The 24,237-nt window shown below is 37.1% G+C and overlaps 3 protein-coding genes across 8 annotated transcripts in view; 2 read left to right on the plus strand and 1 right to left on the minus strand.

The window, feature by feature from the left end:
- The first annotated feature begins 1,407 nt into the window (after positions 1-1,407).
- Positions 1,408-24,229, plus strand: LOC122061783. Of its 6 annotated transcripts, none has more exons than XM_042625249.1 (6): positions 1,427-1,803; positions 3,065-3,260; positions 3,856-3,935; positions 4,554-6,305; positions 6,441-6,609; positions 8,583-9,409. In XM_042625249.1, exons 2-6 carry the CDS (start codon positions 3,188-3,190, stop codon positions 9,218-9,220), a joined length of 2,712 nt encoding a protein of 903 aa, XP_042481183.1. In that variant the 5' UTR covers positions 1,427-1,803; positions 3,065-3,187; the 3' UTR covers positions 9,221-9,409. The 6 variants fall into 6 exon arrangements, with proteins under 6 accessions (XP_042481187.1, XP_042481185.1, XP_042481186.1 ...); XM_042625248.1 differs by having other exon boundaries at positions 1,427-1,794; XM_042625253.1 differs by lacking the exon at positions 8,583-9,409 and adding an exon at positions 24,036-24,229 and having other exon boundaries at positions 1,408-1,538; positions 3,065-3,935.
- LOC122061784 (metallothionein-like protein 4A) lies at positions 21,267-21,860 on the minus strand. Its single transcript, XM_042625254.1, has 2 exons — positions 21,726-21,860; positions 21,267-21,629 (listed from the first exon to the last, which is right to left on the minus strand). Exons 1-2 carry the CDS (start codon positions 21,809-21,811, stop codon positions 21,449-21,451), a joined length of 267 nt encoding a protein of 88 aa, XP_042481188.1. The 5' UTR covers positions 21,812-21,860; the 3' UTR covers positions 21,267-21,448.
- Positions 24,105-24,237, plus strand: part of LOC122061708 — a 103,406-nt gene continuing 103,273 nt past the window's right edge. Inside the window, 1 exon segment of the mRNA XM_042625126.1 lies at positions 24,105-24,217. Coding sequence (XP_042481060.1) covers positions 24,105-24,217 — 113 coding nt within the window.

Below are 24,237 nucleotides of genomic sequence, written 5' to 3' on the forward strand. Positions count from 1 at the left end.
CTCGGGAGTGGCCCAACCCTGAATCCTCCCCGCATGGGCCCCTAAATCAATGTGGCTCAATAAATGAAGGTAAGAATGGAGTGGGTCTACTCCTCCGGGCCTAACAACCCTTTAGAGGGAACACAATCTAAATTATAGAATACAAGACATCAACACTCAACATGCACTTTGGTATGCCTAAAAAAAAAAAAGAAGCTACCGAAAGTCCTAGAAGAGATGGGATTAAAATATATCATGACTCTTGCAATTTGACTTATGTATTCTAGATTGCTAATCATGGAGAAATTGGTCAAGGACTTAAAATGAACTATTTGTTACAAATCACTATATCCATACGTTCAAGCCTTTGTCTTCCAGAGTCGGATGTTTATATTTTAAGTCATCGTTTGCATCACATAAAAAATAAATCACGGGCAGGAAATGGAAGAAAGTGGGTTCCCTTAATATTGAATTATAATAAGATAATCACTTATTATTTCTCTTAATCTTAGTTCTTTGACATGAAACCGGCCCTATTATCTTAACCTCGGTGATTTATGAAATCATGCATCAAAGTTAAGCAATAGATGCAAAAAGTCAAAGCAGACAAGTTGTTCCTAATGATACAATTCTAGTAGCCAAGTGGAACAATAGTTTTAAAAATTGAATCGGATCGATCAGAATGCCAATATCGATTATTATCAGTTGAGACTGATCCTCAATCTCTATGTATTTGATATTAATTCACTTGTAAGATATAAAATGATCTAAAGTACTAATATTTTTCTTTAAATAGGGATAAGTCCTTCGGGTCCCATTGATCTTAACACTCCTATTATGCTTCTCTTCTCTTATCCTATGGTGTGCATAGATTTAGGTATCAATCTAGATCGGTATGTATCGATTATTTTTGTTATTGATTTTTTTGAAAAATATATTATTTTACTATTTTATCCCTGAATGTTCTGTCTTAACCGATACAATTAATATGATATGACCGATACGATTAAAACCACTACTACGATACCGAAACCATGATGGCGTGGGAGGAGTGACTATCAAGGATTAACGAAGTTATGAGACGTGGGGTATTGCGCACTGCGTTCATTATAGAACCATCAATAAGAAACTCCAAATTTATATACAGGTGGTTTAAAAGGTCGCCAAGTTGATGCTTCGTGCGCACATACAAAACTAACTTCTGAGCTGGCTTTTATTATATTTTTTAGGATGTAAAAGAAGGAAAAATTAAAGAAATTCCAAAACGAAGAGGGAGGGCCAAAACGAACTGTCCTCTACATCGATTCTGTACACGTGAAAGATATCAGCTGTGATAATCAATGATGATAATGATCATAGCCATCCAATGAATTGTGGGTCCTAATAATGAATACGGCAACACCTGGGCTGGCATAGATCCGGAGGATGGTTTCTGTTACCCTTCACTGTAAAGTCTCAGAAAAAAAAAAGGAAAAAACCCTTTCACTGTAAAGATCACGAAGAAAGGAGTGGGCTGACCAAAGAGTAACAGAAAATTGAGGAGAGGTTTTCACTTTCTGGTAGTTATTTTCCATCCATGGATTCTTCTCGCACTAAAAGTATAACATTTCCGCCAGTTCCAGGGTCCCAACACGAAACAATTGCTGTTCCTAGCTTTAAATTTCAACTCTGTACCGACTTCTATTTGTTCGACGATATCTCCACTTCTTTGAATTCCATTCAACTCTTTGTGAATTCCTTCTTTTATACTCATCAATGCAGTGGAGGATAAGCTCCTGGTGATGGGTTCGCGCTCGTTTTTGTTTTCTCTGGATGGTATGTTAGGTTAAGCTCTCTTCATGATTCATGTAGATTGATTCTGTATGCTTGGATTGGGGCATTGGATATTTGAATTCTGACTCTAATGAATCGTATCAAGTGTGACCAGAATAGTTGAAATTTATTATTTGTTTTTCTGGGTCAGAAGCTATGCCTAAAAGAAGATGTAATTGTCAAAAGAGCATTCAAATTGAATGTGTATGGTTTATAGATTTGTTAGACATTGTAGGGAGAATTGGATGAAATAATTACAGTTCACTAATTTTCCTTCACTTGGGTTTGCATGGCATATAAAGTTTGGAATTTAATCTCTCCCCCCTTCTAATGTTCCTTTACTTGGGTAAGCATGACTCGAAGTTTTCTTTCTATTTGGTTAGTGCTGGTTGTTCAGGACTGCAATCAGGCTTGACCAATAGGATTGGTTGCTCAACAGTTTTGGGCCATTCGCTTTCTGGGTTAGTGATGGCGGCTGGCTAAATTGATGTTTCATTTTATTTTTCCTTTTAGTTGTGAAATTTAGCGTGGTTTACCATCTTGTCTGGGTTGGATACTTGTCGGTTTTCTGTTAACCTGGTGTTCTCAGTTTCTAGGTCTTGTTTGATATGCCAGAAATAGAAGAGACTGAAAGACTCATCTTTTGAATTGGGATGCTGAGATTTGAAACTCAACTTGTCTCATAGGAGAACCATATCGGGATGGTTCAGAACAAAGTAAATCATCATATTGAGACAAATTATGTTTTGCTAAAACAAATGTTCTGGATCAATGAAGTCAAATTTTGTGGATCTAATCCATATAATTTAGGCTCATGAGTTTGATAAGTTAGGCTACTGGCTTCAAACAGGGTTGGTTTCATTGTTTCATTAGTTAATAAGATGCATATCTTTGTGGGAAATTGTCAATCTTCTTCTGTTTATGCTTTTCCCTCATTTAACTTTTTATTTATGTAGCTATCTCTTGTCTTTTATCAAATACATTTTATACATAATCCCCCCCGCCCCCAACCCAAGAAAAAAAGTGTAAACTTGACGTTTCAACTTGGCACAGTTGAGATAATGACACAATTTGCTCAATTTTCTGATTGAGGAAATCTTAAGTACATGTGTCACAGATGCAAGTTGAAATGTTCAAATCCATCACACATGCTTAAAGTATCAAAGAGAGGGTGCAAAGTTGGACCCTAATACCCACTTTACTAATCTGCTTTCTTAACTGATTTACCGACTTTTAATGTTACTGTTATAAACTCTTTGCTGTCGATTTGCAGGTTCTGGGATGGTGTTTGGAAGTATTTATATTGTAGAAAGCACAATCTTCTAAGATTTGTGTGGGATAAACTATTGATGTACTGCTAATCAGACCAGGCTTTCAATAGGACTCATCTGGCACAATGGTAGGCCTGTTGCACCTATTTGAGTGTAGCCAGTCCAGCATGTTGTGGACACGTAAGAGACATGTCGATGGTAGGTTGATTATTTACTTTTATATTTCTTATTTTTTGAAGTTATAAGCTCCTGTTGTCTGTTATTGCTTATCAGTTTTTGTTTTGTTTCTTGGTATGTCTGTATGGTGGCAAGGCACAGAAGGTGAAAAATCCATGAATCTTAGAAAGGACAATGCTATCAACCTATGTGACTCCCTGTTTAACTTTTGTAATTTCTATTTAAAATTTCAACCCTGTAGTTGTATCTGAATTTCAAGACCTTCTCTGAGTAGAACCTTTTCCAAGTCCTTGCAACTTAATGCTTTCATTTCTGATAATGGATTCAACCAATGTCGAGGGTTGTGTCCTTGCAGTCCTGTGGGACTTCTCTTTTGTAACTGATACGGAGCTTTACCTTTCATTGAAGAAGAAAAAAAAAATCATGAAGTTCATGCAATTAGGACGTGATGGATTACAATACCACAGGCTTGAATCACCAAAGCCACCTCTGACATCTACATCCACCCATGAGGGACAGCTGCACAGAAAAATAAGCCCAATGAGTTTTCTCTATCTGATTTCTCTTTTGGCTATACTATTTAGAAATGTAATACTGTTAATTGCCTCTTCTTCAGGCTTTGAAGCCCCTTGGAATAGCATGGAACTACCAACGGAAGCTTCTCAGAACATTTCTGCTATGGGAAGCAACATATTGGTAATTTTTCCATCATGTGCTGTATTATAGTTTTTAGGGAAGTAAAAAATGCACCTTTTTATGGTTGACAAGAAGCCCCTTTATGCATGTCATTTCTGGATTTTAAAGATGAGTAAAAAGTTTTTAAAAGAATCCATTTTTCATCTTCTTCAGTTATTAACTACATTAAAATTTCTGATGTGTTATTTCTTAAATTTACCTTTTGAGGAAAAGAGCCAAACATGCATCTGGTCTACCTTTGGCAGAGCTATCTCTGAGGCACACAGGAAAGAGGGTTGAATCCACAGTGCACGATACCATCTTCCATATTTCGTCCTTTTGGGGGACATAATTAATATGGTTATAGGTGCATTGTGGGGAGAAATTTGTATCTGTTTTTTCCTATCATCTCATCCAAGTTAATTCTCACATAACACTCCTAATTGGGTTATTAAGTGGTGGGCCAACCTTCTTGATGTGCTTCATGTGAAGCTCTGCACCTTGGAGCACAGCTTCTTCAATCGTGTTCTTTGATGGTTTAGCAATATACAATTTCTGTTAGAAGTTGAAAATCTCTCTCTCTCTCTCTCTCTCTCTCTCTCTCTCTCTGATACTGAGAAATGATTATATGCTGTTCAGTATTTATTTCACGCGAAGCAGAATTCCTCTGAAACAAGTTGTCCAAGTGAGAATTCCTCCGAAAATCCAAGTGAGAAATCCATGAAGAATTTGATTGACGGGGAGATATCTAAAGGACCAGAGACGAGACGCAATGCGCCGAGTGTAGTTGCTCGCTTGATGGGAATGGATGCATTACCATCAGACCCGAAATTGACAATCCATGAAAAGGAGAAAAGGAATGAAAAAACAGGACAGAAAACCCAAAGAGAAAAACAACTACAAAATGTCTTGGTTGAATTTAATCCTCTAGAATCAAAACATTTAAAACAAAGGGAAGTAAAGTTTATATCCCGTCGTAGAATAAGACAATTTGACCGGTCCAGTTGTGTCCCAAAGTTTGAAAAACCACGACCTCGGGAACATCCTCAAGAGGAGGAACTACAGAAATTCAAGAAAGAATTTGAAGCATGGCAAGCAGCCATGGTTTGGGAAAGGTTTGTTGAACTTGGCAGAATTCCTCCTCAATGGCTCGCTCAAGAGAATCTCAACAAGGAAAAGATGGCTCTCTACACAGGTTCTAGGAGATCCACATCAAATGAGAAACCTATAGAACTAAAGCATCAGAAGTCACTGCCAATACAAGAAACAAATTGCCAAGAAATTTGTGCTTCAAAACATCATGGATTTAAGAAGGAAGCTCTCCAAACTAGCAAAAAGGAACATGTGAATTTGCAAAATTGCACCATAGACTTGGAGCATGTCCCCGAAATTAATTGTAATCCAAAACTTGGTAAATCTTCTGTACCCACTAAGATAGTGATCTTGAAGCCTGGCCTTGATAGAAATGGAGGCAGTGAAGACTCTTGGGCTGGTTCATCGGATAGTGTTGAAGAGGAAGGCAGTATTGAAGATTTTCTTGAGGAGGTGAAGGAAAGGCTGAGATGTGAATTACAAGGAAAGAATGCTGAAGGGGATATGGTGGTCAAAGGGGGTGGAATTGAGACCCCTTTCAGGGAAAAGCAGTCAAATCCAAGAGAAATTTCCTGCAGTATTGCTAAGCAGGTAAGAGAAAATGTTACAAAGGACCTTGGGGTGAATTTGCTCCGATCAGAATCAAGCAGATCATGTAGAAGCGAAATCCAAGTCAATGGGTTAAGTTCTCCAGAGTTCATCAACAGAGACACCAGGAAATTTTTGTCGGAGAGGCTGAGGAATGTTCTCAAACCAGAAAGTGATGTGAATGCCCTGAAAATTGGCTTTCATGACTCAAGAGATTCTATTTTAGACAATGAGGGGAGGAGACTAAGACCAAGCAGAGATGTCATGAAAACTGGGAACAAGGGGAGCTGTTTGAAAAATGTGAAAGATGAAGCTGAAAAGCAAACCAGATCTTTCAGACATGGTCAGACCAATGAGAAGATCCATGCAGGGATAGTGTCCCCAAGGAACCTAGTTAGATCTTTGTCAGCTCCAGTTTCAGGAACTTCCTTTGGCAAGCTACTTTTAAAGGATCGGCACATTTTAACTGGGGCTCACATCAGGAGGAAGCATGAAGCTGCTGAAAATGTTTCAGTGGAAGTGAGAAAAATAAGGAAAGAGAGGTTCAGCCTCGGAGGGAAAGTTTCAAATCTCAGATCCAGTTTCAGTCTGAGAGGTAAACTATTTGGCAGAAAGATCCAATCAGACGACGAAGCAGGAAGCAGTGAATCTGATTCCGTGAAAGACATCATGAGTGGGCCTTCTGTTGGGACGAATTTTGGCAATCCCCATGTAAGTGCTGTTGTTCTTTAATTTAGTTGATAAATTTGATGTCTTATACTATGACAACAAAAGTCATTCTGAATTTCAGCATTCTTTTTCTTCCGTTTTCCGTCCAAGTTTATGACTTTATGTTCTGGGTCTCAGGAGAACTCAACTGAGGTGCCACCGAGCCCTGCATCAGTATGTAGCAGTGCTCATGAAGAACTCTGTAGGCCAGTAGACCATCCAAGCCCAATCTCCACATTGGATGTACCCTTGATAGATGATTGTCCTGTGCCACAGGTTTTCAGAGAGATAAGCTCCAACCTTCACGGTATGATTGATCAATGTTTATAGGTTCAGAAAGACATATTACACGGTTTTATTTCGTCATGTCATAAGTGCCTGGTTTTATATCTGATCCTTCTACATGGTGCATGCATTATTGCTCAATACATAATAGTTCATTGGTCAATCATTTGATGCATGCATTCGTTGGTATATTGATCTTGTAGATCAGGACTAATGATTGGTCAATATAGGTATACCTGCTGCCTTTGGCCCAAGGCCTAAAAGAAGTTATACATGGAAGAGTTTAAAATAAGTAAATAAATAAAATTTAGATCCATGTTTGCACACAGAGGAAAGGGCGTAGCATGAAATGATTTTTTCCTTTTATATTGCATGAACTATTTAGTATTGTAGGTGGAGATAATGAGCTTATCAATGCTACATAGACATATCTGTTAACATTCCTGTTTCCTTTTAAACATCATTTTTGGCATAACCATCTATATTTATATGTACCAGAAGTGTGTTTAACCATAATGAAATGCATATATGGCTAAGCATGTTTAACCATAATGAAATGTGTGCACACGCACGCACATGATAACTATAGCCTTTCATTTCACAAAAGTATAGAAGTACAAGTTGATTGGAGGTGTCAAGACACAATGGTCTCCATAAAAATTGATAACTATGGTCTTCTAATATGTGTTGATATTTTCGTAGATTTTGGAGTGAATAAGCTTCGTATGTCTAAAGACAGAAGTGTGTGTCATTAAAAAATGGACTCAACTGATAATGTTTTGTGCATCATAACTAATCTGACAAGCTAGATTGATTTTTATTAATGTTTTATTTCATCTTTAAATCCTTGAGGAATAGTTTCTTATTTCATGTTAAACATTGTTTTGTTTATATGCATACACTGAAGAAAATATGCAGTAGGTGGTTTCTAGAGGTAGGAAATAAAGTTCTCAACTCTTTTACATCTTACAAACGCAATGTATACACAATAGAGCTGTTTATATTGTGTTTGTGTGTCATTTTCGGGATACATCTGAGTTGTTCTGCTTATAACATGTCTCCAACAGTAAAAGTAGACCTGTTTTGATGATTGTGACCTTCTGTTTCATATTAAACCCTCCAGGAAGTCGGATGGATGAACTAGAAACCGCTTTGGGGGGGGGAGTGGTGGGAAGATTATAGATTATAGATGGTCATGAAATTTCAATGACTCCGTTTGGTTGCAAAGGAAATAAAGGAAAACTGCAAGGGAAATGAAAGAAAGGGAAGTAAAATCAAATTAATACTAAAGTGGAAACTTTTGTAATCCTTTCCTTAAATGATTGTAATTTAACTTCGAAATATTTTGAATCTGATCTTACTTTACAACTTATTTTTCAACACCTTTTTGGGTTTGAACCCTTCCACTTGAACTTTTACATTTGCAAGAAGTCCCTTCCTGACACTCCATTTTGTTTGAGTGCTGACTTCTCTCATTTGCATCTGTGGATTATTTCTAGAACATCCTTGGATATTAGGATATATCTTGTATCATAGCATGTCTTCAAGAATGTCTTCCTTTTTATTGAAGTTGCAAGAAAGAGTTGCTAGTGTTGAGGATTGATGCCTTGTATTCTTAGGAAACAGTTTAGCCATTTATGGACATTCTTGTGCATATGGGGTTGTAAACCGCTTCAAAAGGGTCATTAAAAGCCCATACGGATTTAGGGCTAACTTTGGGGGTTTTGATGGGTTACAGAAAAACTCTTGCAAGAAAGAGAGGCGCGACGCATAGAGTTCACTTTATAACCCTATTTTTGCGTATCGCTTATAAAGACTCTAATCAGACCATGGACATAATAGGGATCTTGCTGAACCATGTATATCTTTAGATTGTGGTGGTTTGCTGTTTCCTTTATGTGTTTCTTTTCTCTCTTGCTTCATGGTTAGGTTTTCAGTTTCACAGGTAATTGGCATTGTGCTCAAGCATCTGACACTCTGTTGATGACTATCCAGAGCTGCGAAGGCAGTTGAATGAGCTCGAATATGATTGCTCCGAAGACATGGTGATGAAAGAGGAGCCCTTGGAGGTCAAGGTTGAGGAATTAGACGACCCAGCAGAAGCTTACATACGAGATCTCCTTGTTGCTTCTGGTTTTTATGATGGTTTGTTTGATGATGGTTCTTATTCTAGATGGGACCCCCTTGGGATGCCCATAAGCAACTGGATTTTCAAAGAAGTGGGAGAATCTTATAGAAGAAGGGACAAGGAGGAGGAAGAAGATGATCATTGTGACAAAGAATTAGACCAGAAGTTACTGTTTGATTTGACTAATGAAGCACTATCTACCATGCTCAGACCTTCTTCAAGGATGACTTCAAGATTAAAATGGAAGACAGTTAATTCTAGCATGGTTCCACAACCCTGTGGGGAGAAATTGTTGGATAGTGTAATTGAAACGATCTGTGGGTACTCGTATCGTCCAATGGATGATTCATGTTATACGATTGATTCAATGGTGGCACGAGATATAGGGGTGACACCATGGTGGTGCAAGGTGATGGATCGTGATGTTGAGGCAATAGAAAGAGAGGTGGAGCGGATGATTCTATCCGAGTTGATTGGGGAGACTGTGAGGACCATGTACTCATAGTGCAGTTTAGGCTACTTTGAACACAATGGCTTTGTTAACTGTGGTTTGTAAATTCATTCTCCATAGTTTCTATTTGAGCTTGGGTTTCTAGTAGTGTATACGAAATGTACAATTTTTCTCATAGTCAAAGAGTCGCAATTAAATGGCTCTCCTGACATATGGAATCGAATTCTTATTTATTACATGAAATACCAAAATCGTATCGAATATCAAAACCACATGAAACTATATCGGTTGACACCCTTATTGAATACAGAATTATTGATAACATATATCATATATGACATATCTCGTAAAAGGCAAAAGATGATAAAAATATCAAATATAAATCCTATCGGAATCATCTTTGTTTCAAATAAGATACTATATTTATATCAAATAAAAACCATACCAAATCGATAAGGTTTTGGTATTGAAATATAAGAATGTTAGTATTTACTCTTAGTCTGTTGTATCATATTGAAATTATATCAAATTATCGAAACCGTATCAATTGACAACCTTATGTGCAGGGGAGAAAAATCAATGGTTTCAAACCAGCAAACGTGACTTAACTTTTGGTGGGGGGAGGGAATCTTTTGACCACCGTCTGAAGACTTTGAACTGATGAATGATTAGAGTAATGCTAACTTATCCGTTTGGAGTTTTCTAGTGTTACCTAGTTTGAACGTGGGGAACGTTTGTGGTAAACATATAAGCAAAATATTCTTTTTCCCAAAATGGAAATGAGATTAATCGTGACGTGGGCACCAAATAGGTAAGAGACTCGGAGAGAAGCTAATTTATGGGCTGGGTTACTGCTCTCCCACCACCCTAATTCCCTGCCCATAAGAATGTACAATTGTATTCTCACCCACAGACAAGTTCCAACTAGGTCAAATCTTTTAGTAAGTTCGTGTATTATATGCATATTATACGTCTAAAGTAAAAGTATTTTACACCCTTTCCCCCTTCTTATCGGTCTTTGTTTCGCTCTTGACTCAATACCCCTTCTCCCTTCCTCTTCCTAAATTTTGATCGATAGTGAAAAATTCCATCAAGGCAATTGCAGCAGCGGAGGCTGACTACCGCTCCTCTTTTTCGGCAAGTCTCCGAGTATAAAACTCCATGGAAGGCTATTTCAGTTTTTCCTTTTTATTAGTATTTTCCATTTTTGTTTCAGGTTTTAGAATAGGACAAGATCCTTTCCTATGTCTTGCTGTGAAGGTATCATGAGAGTCCTATTATTATTATTATTTTTTTTCTGTGTCTTGAATGATTATTGTGGCATCAATTGTGGACCAATTGCATGAGATAGATTATGTTTGAATGGAATGTTTAGGGTTAGCTCCAATGGTCCTTAAAAAAAAAAAATGATTTTAGTTCAATGGGGACTGACTTGTAATGGGATTTGTATTCAATTAGAGATGAGATTGATTATTCTAAGTAGTGGAAGGAATATCTGTTACACTTGCTTCAAAAAAACATATAAGCTATGATAAAGATTCATGCTATTATTTTGTTTATTAGGTAGTGCATGTATTGTTACATAATGAATACATGCTCATATTGTTTAAACATGTATTATATTATTATTATTTGCATTAATTTATTTGATTTGATCCTACTTACAATGGCTCAAACTAGTAAAAAATTGACATAAGCACAAGCACTTAAGGATTTAGATATTCATCCTCTCCTGTTTTATGGTTAACCTTCTCTCTTATTTAGTGTTTGGCTTAAAATATCAAATTTCATTTTTTCATCATTTTTTTTTAACTAACGAAGAACTTCTCAAACTTGCCATGTTTTACAATTCAAACTCAAAGGTTAATATTACATACAAGCACACCTAACCTTTGTAATAGATAAAACTCTGTTAAGATAAAATGCTTTTGGACCAACAGAACTACAGCCGTGTGTCATCTTGTCCTCACTAATTAGTTATCCTTCCCTTTACAATTTATTCTTTTTCTTTTCTTTCAATTAAACATAAACACGTCAAATCAAATCAAATTTATTAAATTTCTATTCCTGATTGTTTACCCATTTTGTTTAGGAAAGATTTAAAATGTTTTTATCAAATTTCCTCATTACATGAAAAATCGTAAAAACCAATTTTTTTTTTTTAAATAAACCAAAATTGTACCAGATTAAAACCCAAACTGATTATTCATCCAAAATACCAAAACTAATTATTTAATTTCGATCTCACATTTTAATGTGTGCATTATCTATTTCCTCTTAGAATGTTGACAAGGTAAGTTAGTTAAAAAAAAAATAATAATAAGAGAGAAGAAGAAGAAGAATAGAAATTAGAATCATTAGATAGAGAGAGAAACAAGAAATAATGATTAGGACATCCCGTCTTTAGAGACAAAGAAGGACGTGAGCTTTTTGTATGCCGTATGCCTACTTTTTTTTGAAACATTTCCATTAGTTTTGGTAGACGGAGATGGAAAGTTTGATTAGGGAAACCACTGAAAATGAATATGCTAATGAAGGTTACATTTTCAATCAAGAGGAATAAACTTATAATATCATAGCTACTCATAGTTATCATATTCTCCTGGAGTTTGCTCCCAAAAATATAGTCATCCCTGCCCCCCAATGTCAATCCCACGAGCTTCTTATCCATTCTCATTTGATCAGGGAGGGGGAGCAAGTTAAAATAGAAAAACTTGCATTGGGTTTCGTTCTTTTTTCTCTGACAGATGGTCAGAACTTCATTTGGGTTCGAATCCTATTGAATGTTCCACTGGAGATCAGAAATTGTTGAAGAAAGAACAAGATGTTTCTTTTCTCCCTTCCAGGCGATCGGAAAAAAATAAAAAATAAAAAAAATAGTTTTACGTTAATACGTCTTGACTAATTGGAAAGTAACCAGCCTAAAAAAAACTTTTGCCTTATTATGGGAACTATCCATTCCCTAATTTTTCTCCACTATTAACCATTTACACATGTAACCAACTTACATTAACTAGATAAAATTTAATGGGTGGTTGTTACCTTTACGTTGCTATCTCAATAAGTCATGTGTACACGTCCAATATAGAAGGTTGAAGCCCAATATAACGGAACAAACTCCTTCACTCGTATCTCTTAATTAATATTTAATTCATGTTTTACCCTTATCTTAGTGTGAAAAATGGTAAAATAGAAATTAAACCCCATCTCCTCCTTGTCTTTTGCTTCTGTGGGCAAAAACTTATTGTTGAAATGGACTCCATAACTGTAATTGATTGCCTCTATCCCCTAAGTTCCCAAAACATATAAGATAAAAAATCATCTCAAATATTCTACTCATTCACCCTTTTAATCCTTGTAATAACGCTCCAAGTACAGTTTTTGAAGGTGGAGCCCCTTTCCCTCGAGGAAACCCTAAGTGAAGGGAAGCCTAAGTGAAGTCACTGCCTTGGACCAATCTAGCTAGCTAGCCTTATGGCTAGGCTGCTCCCCCGCCTCTCTTTCTTTGATCTTTCTCTCTCATCCTCTCACTCCCTCTCTTTGCCCCTCTCTCCCTCTCTCTTCTTCCTCCTCTCCTTCCTTCTCTGTTTCATCTCTTGCAGGAACTACATTTCGATTGAAGTTACATCTTGGCCACTAGCCCCGTAGATCACCATCCTCGCTGGATCTTATGGTTGTTTGGATTCCTGCTGGGCCAGCAGTTGTTGGGAAAAAAATCAAATATGTTTCCCACCACCTATGTGCAAAACAATAGAGATACAAAACAACAACAATATGTAGAGAATTATTAATGCAAATAAATTGATCAAGCCAAACCACAATAGGAGACACCAATTTTTAACGTGAAAAATCCTCTCAATGAGAAAGGTAAAAACCACGGGACCTAGTCTAGATTAAACTTCTACTATGTAAATAATGAGATTACAAAGTTCTCTTTAGGTACACTAAAGGCTACCAATAAGCATCAAGAGCAATACCCTATTCTTGGGTAACAAAATATCTCACTAAACAACAAGGTGGTATCACATGAACAATAACACTCTCCCCTCAATACTAACAATTTTACAAGAAATTTCACATTCCTTATCTTCCCTGGACATGGAGATCGTTGCCATGTCGCTACACTATCACAATTGGTGTACTATTACATTCCTTATCTTCCCAAATCTGTGAACTGCCTCCTGAGCCGCAAGGCCCCTTAGGTTCCAGGTTCCGTTTATATAGTAAACGGCTGTGACTAAAATACTATCATTGATGGTATTGATTGATGGACTGCATTCACTGTGCCTGTTTTTGAAATTTTGCCTCGCCCAAATCGTATATTCTTTTTTAAGTCATGGGGTACTACCTGATACTGGGCATCTCTTAGCAACTTATTTTCAACTCAAGTGCCCATGGCTATTAAGGCATCAAAGGTCTGCAAGTGCTAGTAGTAAAGGACATCATAATAAGGCTTGGAGAGATTCTCAATCAGCATCTCCAGTTGTTCCGCCTCAGTAGGATGATTTTCCATTTTGGTGGCCTTATCCCGAAACCTCATCAAAAATGTCGTAAACCCTTCCTTGGGTTGTTATCTCAGGGTCTCCAACTCACGTTCTTTGACAACAATTTCTGTATTGTAAGAGTACTGTTTGGTAAAGGCTTGCACAACTATTCCCCAAATTTGAGTCTGTGCGGGTTCCAATTGTGTTAACCACCTCAAGGCTGACCCTGATAAAGTCAGCATAAATGCTTGCGCCATCTGCCCATCCGTAAGATGCCATGACTTAGTGATACTCACTAATATCTTCAAATGTGCCTTGGGGTCCCCTAACCCATCAATACGATCCGTCTGCTATTTAATTTCGGGAACCCGTGCCCAGAGAAGAAACTTATCTCATTGGGATCCGTGGACTGCCCCTCCTAGCTCTTACTCCATATCATGCCTTCTAACTTTTCTAGTTTCTCTCTCATCTTCTTTTCCCTTTCTGTTTTTGGAAGCTCATTTTGCATATGGGCAGCAAAATCTTCTTCTTCTTCATCAATAACAATCCTAGGTGGGGCCTTGGGCATAATGGAGGTTCCTCTTGGCGTGGCTATCTAGACCATTTTGGTTCTCCTGAAATAGGGTCCACTCTTATCAGTTTTCTAGCAACATTCTCATTCTGATTCGGGATAAGATCAGCCCTAGACAGGTTCCTAATCTCCTGTATGATCTGTGCCAAGTTCTTCTTAAACTCTTCCACTTCAACTTGCATAGTTTCCAAGGGATGAGCCCATGCTGGCTTCGGTGCATCACCACTGACTGGGTCCCTAGCAAACGCTTCCATCCTGACTGGGTTCTGATTCTCTGAAGAAGGACTGTCTGACCAGGGTGATAGTGGACTTAGGTGGGTCAACTGGCTACCCTGATGAGTCCACATGGACAACAGGGGATCTATTGGGTTTGGAATCGTGCTTGATCCACAAAGGAAGTTTGGCTTCAAATTTTTTATGATTTTTTTTATATAATATATATATTATTCTTTTTTTTTTTTTGCAAACAAGCATTTCATACAAGGTTAGTACAAACATGGGCTATCTTAGCAAAAAGTGGTCTTATGAGGTATCCTACGTTGTTGGGTTCTACTCTTTGTTATTTATCCCACTTGATGATTCTTTCCCCTCTGGATGCTCATAAAATGCACCTCCTTGATGATTTGACATTCCGTACAATTTGGTGGGAATCGTCCTAGAATCATACATACCAAATCATCGAGGCGTCATTCCATATTTTCGAGAAAGAATCTTTAACTGACAACCCACTCGCGAGAGAACATATTTTTGATAATTCGAATGCATTATAAGATCACTCCAACTTAGATCTCAAACAAACCTACTCAGTCACCTTGTGGCATTGTTAGGGGTTCTTCATCTATTTCCTACATGATGTGAGGATGCAGTGGATGGAATAAGACCATATAGGCTTCCTTGACAGGATCTATATACTCAAGGTACATGATCATTTTGATATACCCAAGGGTACGGTATCAAGGGGGTAGCGTCCTTGCCTATTACTCGTAACTACACACGAGGTTAATCAACTGGCTACAGGGGTGAACGGAACCGTGCTGTGAGTGTATAAAAGTGTAATACAAAAAGTGCTCCCATACGATCTCAGAATGCCATAAGGTGCGCGTACCCCCTGAGGGTATGGTCATCCTCACCACACAATTATGCTCTAAGAATTCTTGTACAGGAAGCGAGTATCATGTGATCTCAGAATACTTACTATATCGTGCATTGACCTCCTCGAGGGTACGGACACGATAGGGAGTATTCTCACCATATGATTTTACTTCGAGCATGATGCATGATGCATGATGCGGTTAGTGCATACAATTACAAACATGTATTAGCAAAACATGTTTTTATATAAATACAATAAGGTGAATATTCTTGCATTTAAAGGTAGCATCTAACATTGGAAGCTTGGCACTCTCTAGCAAAGTTGACACTGTGGAGGGGATGGGGGTCGCTCCAACGGGCCGCTGCGCTGCTGCATCCTCACTCGAGGATATGTAGGGGGCATATTTCGCGGGCCTATCCGCCTCAGGTATCTTTTAAGAATAAAAATAAATATTTGGAGTCGTCACCTAGGGTTAGGACCTGGGACTTGGTATGTGGGCCCGATCCATTGGAGCTGACCCGAGATTAATTTGATCGGGTCCAAAGAGTAGGGCAAGTGTCATGTCATGAAGTTGGGAAGGTTTTAGGCACCCACTTCACCCAGTTGAACCGGTCTTCCTATTAGATGTTGGGTTTCAAATATTCCCCTTTCTATGTCCTAACACACATGCATTGCTATAATACTAATATACAATACTATACACATGATAATGTAAGATCTACATTATGGCTAGTCTGTTAGAAAATATACCTAACCTTGACCCCTATTCCGGGCTAAGAGGGGAAGGACCCCAGCTGATGCTTCGATAGCTCTGGTGTGGATCCCTGGCTCAGACTGGATTGACCTCGACTGCTTGCTCCTCTCCTTCAGGGAATCTAGGCCTTCAGTGACTCTCCAGGCTCTGGCACACTTCTTGAGGGTTGGAGGTGAAAGAATTCCTCCTCCCACTCTTTCCTTCTTTTCTCTCTCTCTCTCTCTCTCTCTCGGCCTTGCCTCTCCTTTCTTCCTTGTGTGTAATGGGTGAGAGAAAGACACTATTTATAGGTATCAACCCCGCCCTCTTAGGGTCCCTAAAATAAATCCACAGGCCTGCTATCCAAAAATGGTATGCTCCCATGGGCCTGCCAATTTTTTTTCTTCCAAAAATGAATTTTCCATGTTTTAAATGCCAAAATACTGCCTTATTTACTTCAATTTGGCTGGTCCATCAATATTAAACTTTCCTAAAAAGTATTTTTATTACTAAAAACCATTTATTTTTAATTTTTCTTTCCTTTTTGGGTAGGGTATTAGCGGGTCCGTGAGGGCTTGGATGGGCCCATGGGGACCTGGACATGCCCATGGGTGTGCCTACAGGTCTGGGTCAAATCTGGTCAAAATCGGGTCTGTCGATCCTTGTTTGACTTCCATAATCGATTCTGAGAGATTTGATGGTCTGATTTTTGTGTACGATATATCGTCGAAATCATATTTTCGAGTACTAATCAATGGTATGGGTATGAAGCTCCTTCAATCGTAAAAAAAAATCAAAAATAGCAAAGTGGAGACTTCTTCCCTTTTGCCAACTGGGGGTTTTTCTAGCAATCCTTATTTATGTTGTTCCCGCACAATCAGAGAGTACTTAGAACCAATTCGTCAATATATAACATGCTAGTATTGAGTGCCACAAGATTGGGTCCCAAATTGGCCTGGGGCCGGATTAGGGTTTCAGGTTATATTAGGGTTTTAAGCTGATTCGGGCCACTTTTGGGTTTCAGATAGGATTAGGGTTTAGCGTTGATTCTCGAATCACTACCATTACTTGGATCATTTCCAAAGGCCTAGATTCCCTTCAAATGTGAAGCACAACCTCAATCATTCCCTGTATGTCATCACTGCCTAGGTGGGTGACAAGATTGAGTGTCTATAGCCACGAACTCTACTTCCATGGTAGAAGTGGAGAAACAAGTTTGTTTTTTTGACTTCCAAGAAATTTCCCCACCAGGTAGTAAAATGACATAACCAGATGTAGACTTTCTATTGTCGAGGCAGTCAAAAAAATCAGAGTCTGAATAATCGATCACTTCCAATTGATCAATTGCTCTGTAAGTAAGCATGTAGTCTTTCATTCCCTATAAATAGCACAACACCTTCTTGTCAGACACCCAGTGATCCATACCAGGATTACTAACGTACTTGCCTAATATCCCAGTTGTAAAGCTAATAACTGGATGAGTACAAGTCATGGAATACATAAGACTTCCCACAGTTGAAGAATAGGAAATGTCTTTTATCCGTTCTCACTCTAGATCATTCTGCGATCACTAGCTCAAACTAAACTTGTCACCCTTAATCACGAGAGCAACACTAGGCATGCAAGTCTTCATAACATATATCTCAAGGACTTTATCAATGTAGGATCTTTGTGATAGACCAAGCAACCGATGAGATGTATCTCAAAATATCTCAATGCCGATAACAAAAGATGTCAAACCCATATCCTTCATTTCAAATTTCTTAGAGATTAATGTTTTCGTACCCTTTAACAAACCAAGATCATTGCTGACAAGAAAATCTACATATAGGACCAAGAATATAAACTTTCTCCCACTTACTTTCATATATATACACTTGTCAAAAGTGTTCTCTACAAATTCAAAAGACACAATGATGTGGTTGAACTTTAAATACCACTGTCTAGAAGCTTGCTTATGTCCATCGATTGATTTCTTTAATTTGCACCCCAGACTTTCTTTTCCTTGTACACTAAATCTTTCTGGTTAATTCATGTAGACTTCTTCCTCTAAATCCCATTCAAGAACGTCGTTTTCACATCCATCTAGTGAAGCTCCAGGTCATAATGAGCCACTAATGCTAAAATGATCCTAAGTGAGTCATTCTTAAAAACATGAGAGAAGGTCTCATGGTAATCAATGCATTCCTCTTAAGTGAAACCTTTCTCGACTAATCTGGATTTATGTTGTTCAACTTTACCCTACGAGTCACACTTAGTCCTCACTACCCATTTACAACCAATCACTTTCAATCCCGAACGTAGTTTAACGAGCTCCTAGACTTTATTAGAATCGATATCATTCAAAGCTTGTGAAAAGTTTAAGGGTCATCCTTGATTCCAATATCAAACTCAGACTCTTGGAGATACACTATATAATCATCTGAAATAACATACCTCCTCACTCTCTGAGGTCTACCCTGTACTTTCGGTTGAGTGGAGGTAAATCCACAATGTTCTCAGTGACAACGTCCTCATGGAGTGGCACATCCTCTATAGTAATGTAACAACTAATAGTCCTAGGTCGAGTTTTCTTTTATGTGGATTACACAATCTAGCTTCAGTTGGACAGCCATATACGTGTGTCTCAAACTAGGTATCTTTCCCATCCATAACTCATAAGGAGATTTAGGAATTGACTTATTGGGAACCCGATTCAATATACACATAGTTGTTTTCAAAGCTTCGCCCCACATAAACTCACACAGTGATGAGTTGTTTATCATACTACGAATCATATCCTTACAAGTACGATTACGCCTTTTTACAACTCCATTTTATTTAAGTGTACCAGGAAGTGTATACTGGAAAATGATACCTTTCGATTTGAAGAAATGGGCAAATGATCCCTCAACTTGCTAAGGAATCCATCTCAACAATATCAATCTTGTGATTCTCAAGATCAGGTACCTTATTTCTAAGAGTTCCCAGCATCATTTAACTACATAATACATCCATCCAATCCCTCCATTTGTTTCTCATGTTTGGATCCCTTCACCCAACAAACTTTGAAAATAACTCACACAAAATCATGAACCAAAATTCCATTAACCAATCATCTCTCATTTTTCATCTTCTTCCAATCTTAACTCTAACAAACCTTAGAATTCTATTAACAGCTCCATATCGTCCTTTTTGTCATCTGCCTCATAGAAGGTCTGATTGTCTTATTTAATGCCCAGTTGAGATGGGTCCTAATCTGATTGTCTTATTCAATATTCAATTGAAATGCGCATCCTGAGTTGAAGGGAAATCAGGGACATGTGAGAGGAAATACGATTGTTGACATGGAGTTCGAGTTGTTGGCATAGTTAGTAAATTCGTGTATAATACACGGATTTTTGCTGTATTCGAATGTTTCAATAAAAAAGTCATAATTTGACGTATCAATCTAAAAAATAAGTTTTATTCTTATTAATATGTTTAGTTTGGGGAAAAAAAAACCCCCCCAAAAGTCAAAATGACACTTCTCCCTTTCCGTAGGTTCTTCAAATTTGAGAAAAATGTGGATGACACGCGTCTCCCTTTCTTATTTTATTATTCAAACCCCTCTTTTCATATTGTCGCTTCCTCTCACCTTTATTACCTTATACCTTTTATTTAACTTCATTTCAAGCTTATCCTAGATCTACTAATCAAGAACCCCTCTTTCCATATTGTCGCTCCCTCTCTCCTTTATTACCTTATACCTTTTATTTAACTTCATTTCAAGCTTATCCTAGATCTATTAATCAAGAACCCATCTTTCCATAGTGTTGCTTCCTCTCTCCTTTATTACCTTATACCTTTTATTTAACTTCATTTCAAGCTTATCTTAAATATATTAATCAAGAACATTATGTGTCCACCCTCTTATTCCTATCCATTCGCCTATTAAATCTACTTAATTATAAATTTTCCACCCAATTTAAAATCTTACCTTAATTATGAATCTACCATTGGTTATTAGATAGAATTATTGGATATCTGAATGGACCTATACGCGATCTGATTCCGATTTTAGAATATGGATTCACATTAGTAGGGGTTGCTGTGGATTTTCTTGTTTGATCAGAAATTAATAATTATTATTATTATTATTTACTATGATAGAAAATGGTTGATGGTGATATTTTAATTTGTTAAATAATTATCCACATGCTATTATTATTATTATTATTATTATTATTATTATTATTATTATTATTATTATTTACTATGATAGAAAATGGTTGATGGATCAACTATCAACATTGGCTATGATAGATAAACATGATTAAACTCAATATTAGATGTAAAAAACAAAATTAAGAAATGATCCCCAATTATAAAGCTAAACTGGATTTAGGTGTTCATGAAAGCAATGAGATATTGGAATGTAGTTGTAAACAACTAGTTGTATAACAATCGTATCCATATCATTGCCCTGCGTATTTTATTACACCAAATTTTTGAAAAATAATATTTCTGTATGACCCATTTAAATACCGTATGTATCTATTTCCTTATTATTACCGTTCCCCCAACTTACTATGGTTGTTGGTATGATCGTAATTGAGAAAAATGTGGGAATCTAAAACAATGTATTGATGATGATGATGAACAATGATTGATCAAGTCCAATGATCTTACGATTTCGATGTCTTCTGAACCTGTTGAGAGGCGAATAGGTGGAGAAAAAGAAGATAAGGTTTAATTTTTATTTTATCCAAAAAGATAAAAAATAAATTAAATATTAGTTAACGATATCAATGAAAGAGCTTGTTGTGTTAGGTTGGGTTTCAGCCTTAAATGTTAGAGATGTACACATGGCTAAATTTTATCCACATTAACCACTCCCAATTAGTTCTAGATGACTCCACAATATGCGCACAAATACATTCTTAGACCAAAACCGATTCTCCTGATCCAATTTTAGAAGCCACATCAGGTTCATGTACGAAGTCTCCTGATCCAATTTTATATCTAATTTTATATATCAGAACCAGAGATCAACGAAAATATCTCCTACGCAAACCAGATCCGATCTAAAAAGAACCAATACTAGAAACATGAATTAAGAACAAACTACATCCGTGGAGGAGATGAAGATCCATATTTAATGGATGTAAATGAATAATCGAAAATCCAAATTCAATTGGGATCGGTCTCAATTTATGCTACCTTTATCCGATATTAAATTAATATCCAATCCATACACATACATATAATTAAGGTGAAGACGCCTCTGTCTAAAGTCTATACCTTTAGTATTATTCTCGTAATTATACCATTAGTATTTCACTCACATACATCTGACATGCTACAACACATACTAAGCCATCGACTACGTACTGCGACCAGATGCTGACCACCAATCTCTCTCTCTCTCTCTCTCTGAGGATTAAGAGGCGCAGGTAACGCAGGTGCATCCGGGACCACACTTGCAGTGAGCCTTGCCGACGCCGCTAGAAGCCTTATATTTGGGACAAGTGCATGGGTTGCAGCCGCAGTGATCCCCGCAAGAGCATTGCATGTGCTGCGTCTCCCCCTCAACAGCACCACCCCCTCCCGATGAGCGACACCTGCAACCAAACACAACCACCATCATCACCATGCCCTACGATCATCAGAATAATAAAAAGTGAAGAAAGAAAGCGAAACTGAAAGACTGTACGTACTTGCAAGCTACGCCACCAGGGCAAGGTGTTGGACACCCGCACTGGTTGTCGCAACCTCCACTCCTGCTTCCTGCTAAATCTGCCATCTCTCCCTCTCTCTCTCGCTGTGCGTTTGTGTGAGGCTCTGTGGTTACAAAATCTCTCTCTCCCTCTCTCTATCTCTCTCTGTCGCACGCTGGCAACCCTTTTTATAAGCAGAGCAAACACTGGTATGAATGACACGATAAATTCCTACATGCAGGTTAGTTACCACCCACTGACAGATGGCATCTCTGTATGTGTTTGTCATCGGCCAAGCGTGACACGAACTTCTCCTCCACTTTCAACCTCTTATTATATATATTTTGTATAGCTTACTCCTTTCTTCTGGGTGAAACTGATGCAGTATAAGGCCACGCATGCTGGCCTTGTTCTTTCGTCAACTCTCTATATGAGAGCGGATCGATGATTTAAATTGGTCTTACGGTTTAAAGATGCCATGTGTCCAACCTCTTTACGGAGGTAACGTTCCGTTAATTTATTTATTCAAAATTTTCCTTTTTTTGTTTTCTTATTTTTAAGAAATTCCAAATTATTCAGATTTTATTAACCTATTTTATCTCCTTTATTTAGGAAGAGTTTCAAATCGTAGATATGTATCCCAATTATCTCAAATTTTTTTTTTTTTAATCTTCCACATATCTCCTTTTTTTTTTTTTTTATCTTCCACATCTTTTTATATTGTAGTAATCCTACTCATTAACCCATCTCCCTTCATTTATCCCACTTTAATTGGAATTAGAATTGAAATTGAACATTAGAAAAACAATCTCTTAAGATAAACTATTACCGATTTTCATATATATATATATATATATTTCAATTTTATCTCCAAAATTTTCAAATGGAGTAGTATCATCCACGTCTCTCTCTCTCTCTCTCTTCGTTTTTCTTCAATTTTAAACCTTTTTAGTAATTTGAGTATCATTTTTCCTAGTTTTCTTCAATTTCAATCCTGTTAGTAACCAAAAATTTCCAATGGAGTAGCGGATCATGTGCGTGTTTGAGTGCATTCTGATCATTGTCTCTGTGGGTGAAGATTATCTACAATGAAGCATAAAAAATTTGAGAGAAGAATTTGTTAAAGGTACGCAAAATCTTCATGAAGAGGAATTAGATCACTCAGTGTCAATTCTTATCTTGGAATAAAAATACGGCATCTAGCTTATTTCTAGCCACAAATATATGTCTGATGGATCTGCAAAGGCATATCCAGAAACTTAAAATTGAAGTTGCAGAACAAATCTAATAAAATCAAGAAGGAAGAAAATATTAGAAGGGATTTTTAAAAAACAGTATTTATCAGCATAATCACTCTTTAATATTGTTGGGAATCATTTTTAACAATAATATCACCATAGAAGCAAAGTATATAGTGGAGTATTTTCCGATTTTCATTAACTAAAAGTGAAAATCAGTAAAATGTATGTATTGGCCATGCTCGATGAATCTCCTACTACAAGCACTCTTAAACTTTTAACAGTTCAAATTGAACTTAGTATATATGGCCCATGCCCATTGCATCTCCTACTGCTGCAGAATGGGTATCCATAGAGCCCAACACCTACTAGGATGAACCCCGATTTAGGTAACCTACAAAACCTTCATGCAATGACCCCAAATGGATATATAAAAAAAGAAAAAAGAGATGGGGGCTTGCTCACCACGAAAAAAAACTAGGGTTTGACTGTCAAACCTCTTAGTACATAAGATTGCAATTCTTTATTTCTGTCAATATAACTTGCCGTGAATAACATGGACTGCTTATTCTTTAATTATATTATGTTTGTCTTGGCTGGTTTCTGTAGTTAATTCTAGTTGCTTCACCCAATATTCGATTGTTATTCTCCAGTTGTGTATGATCATTTTCCATCTGGATATTTTTTATGGATTTTTTAGAATTTCTTGATTTCAGTGATACTTTGATAGCTTGAAGTGTTTCCTACCACATGACCCTCTCTTAGCATGTCAAATTTTCAATTAATAACCATTTTTAAGGGCTAACAACCAACCCATGGTTAAAAGAGGTGTCTTTTACCCTTAGGTATTAATATGGATTGGTTATATGGGATTGGTTGTATTATTATTGTGTCTGATCGTCTTATGAGAATTGTTGTACAGATATATAGTTCATTTTTGTTATATGTGTTTTCTTTATTTTTTATTTCTGTACACCGATGAATATTTTCTTAAAAATTTATTTCAATTGTAAATACTTTTTTTTTTTTAATTTCATCCACTTTCAAATATCAATACTTGTGTATTTTGCAGTGATATTTGATAGTTATGAATACTGCAATGGAGTCGAGTAGTGACAATAACTCCAATAGTAAATATTCAATGGATGAAGAAGGCAATATTGTTGATTCTGTGTCTACAAAAGGAAAACAAGAATTGGAAGAAGTTAGTGATGCACATGTTTCAAAAGAACCTCAAGAGTCAGGGTATGCAAGGTATTTGATTCTGATGAACA

The sequence above is a fragment of the Macadamia integrifolia genome, chromosome 14 (assembly GCF_013358625.1).
Source record: "Macadamia integrifolia cultivar HAES 741 chromosome 14, SCU_Mint_v3, whole genome shotgun sequence".
Lineage (NCBI taxonomy): Eukaryota > Viridiplantae > Streptophyta > Magnoliopsida > Proteales > Proteaceae > Macadamia > Macadamia integrifolia.

Bases quoted from the DNA above. Each gene is read 5' to 3' on its own strand.
- LOC122061783 (XM_042625247.1), top strand. From the start codon at position 3,540: ATGCTTTCATTTCTGATAATGGATTCAACCAATGTCGAGGGTTGTGTC. The intron at 3,936-4,553 runs GTAATTTTTCCA...TATGCTGTTCAG, and splicing joins CTATGGGAAGCAACATATTG to TATTTATTTCACGCGAAGCA. The intron at 6,306-6,440 runs GTAAGTGCTGTT...TCTGGGTCTCAG, and splicing joins CGAATTTTGGCAATCCCCAT to GAGAACTCAACTGAGGTGCC.
- LOC122061784 (XM_042625254.1), bottom strand. From the start codon at position 21,811: ATGGCAGATTTAGCAGGAAGCAGGAGTGGAGGTTGCGACAACCAGTGC. The intron at 21,630-21,725 runs GTACGTACAGTC...GTTTGGTTGCAG, and splicing joins CCTGGTGGCGTAGCTTGCAA to GTGTCGCTCATCGGGAGGGG.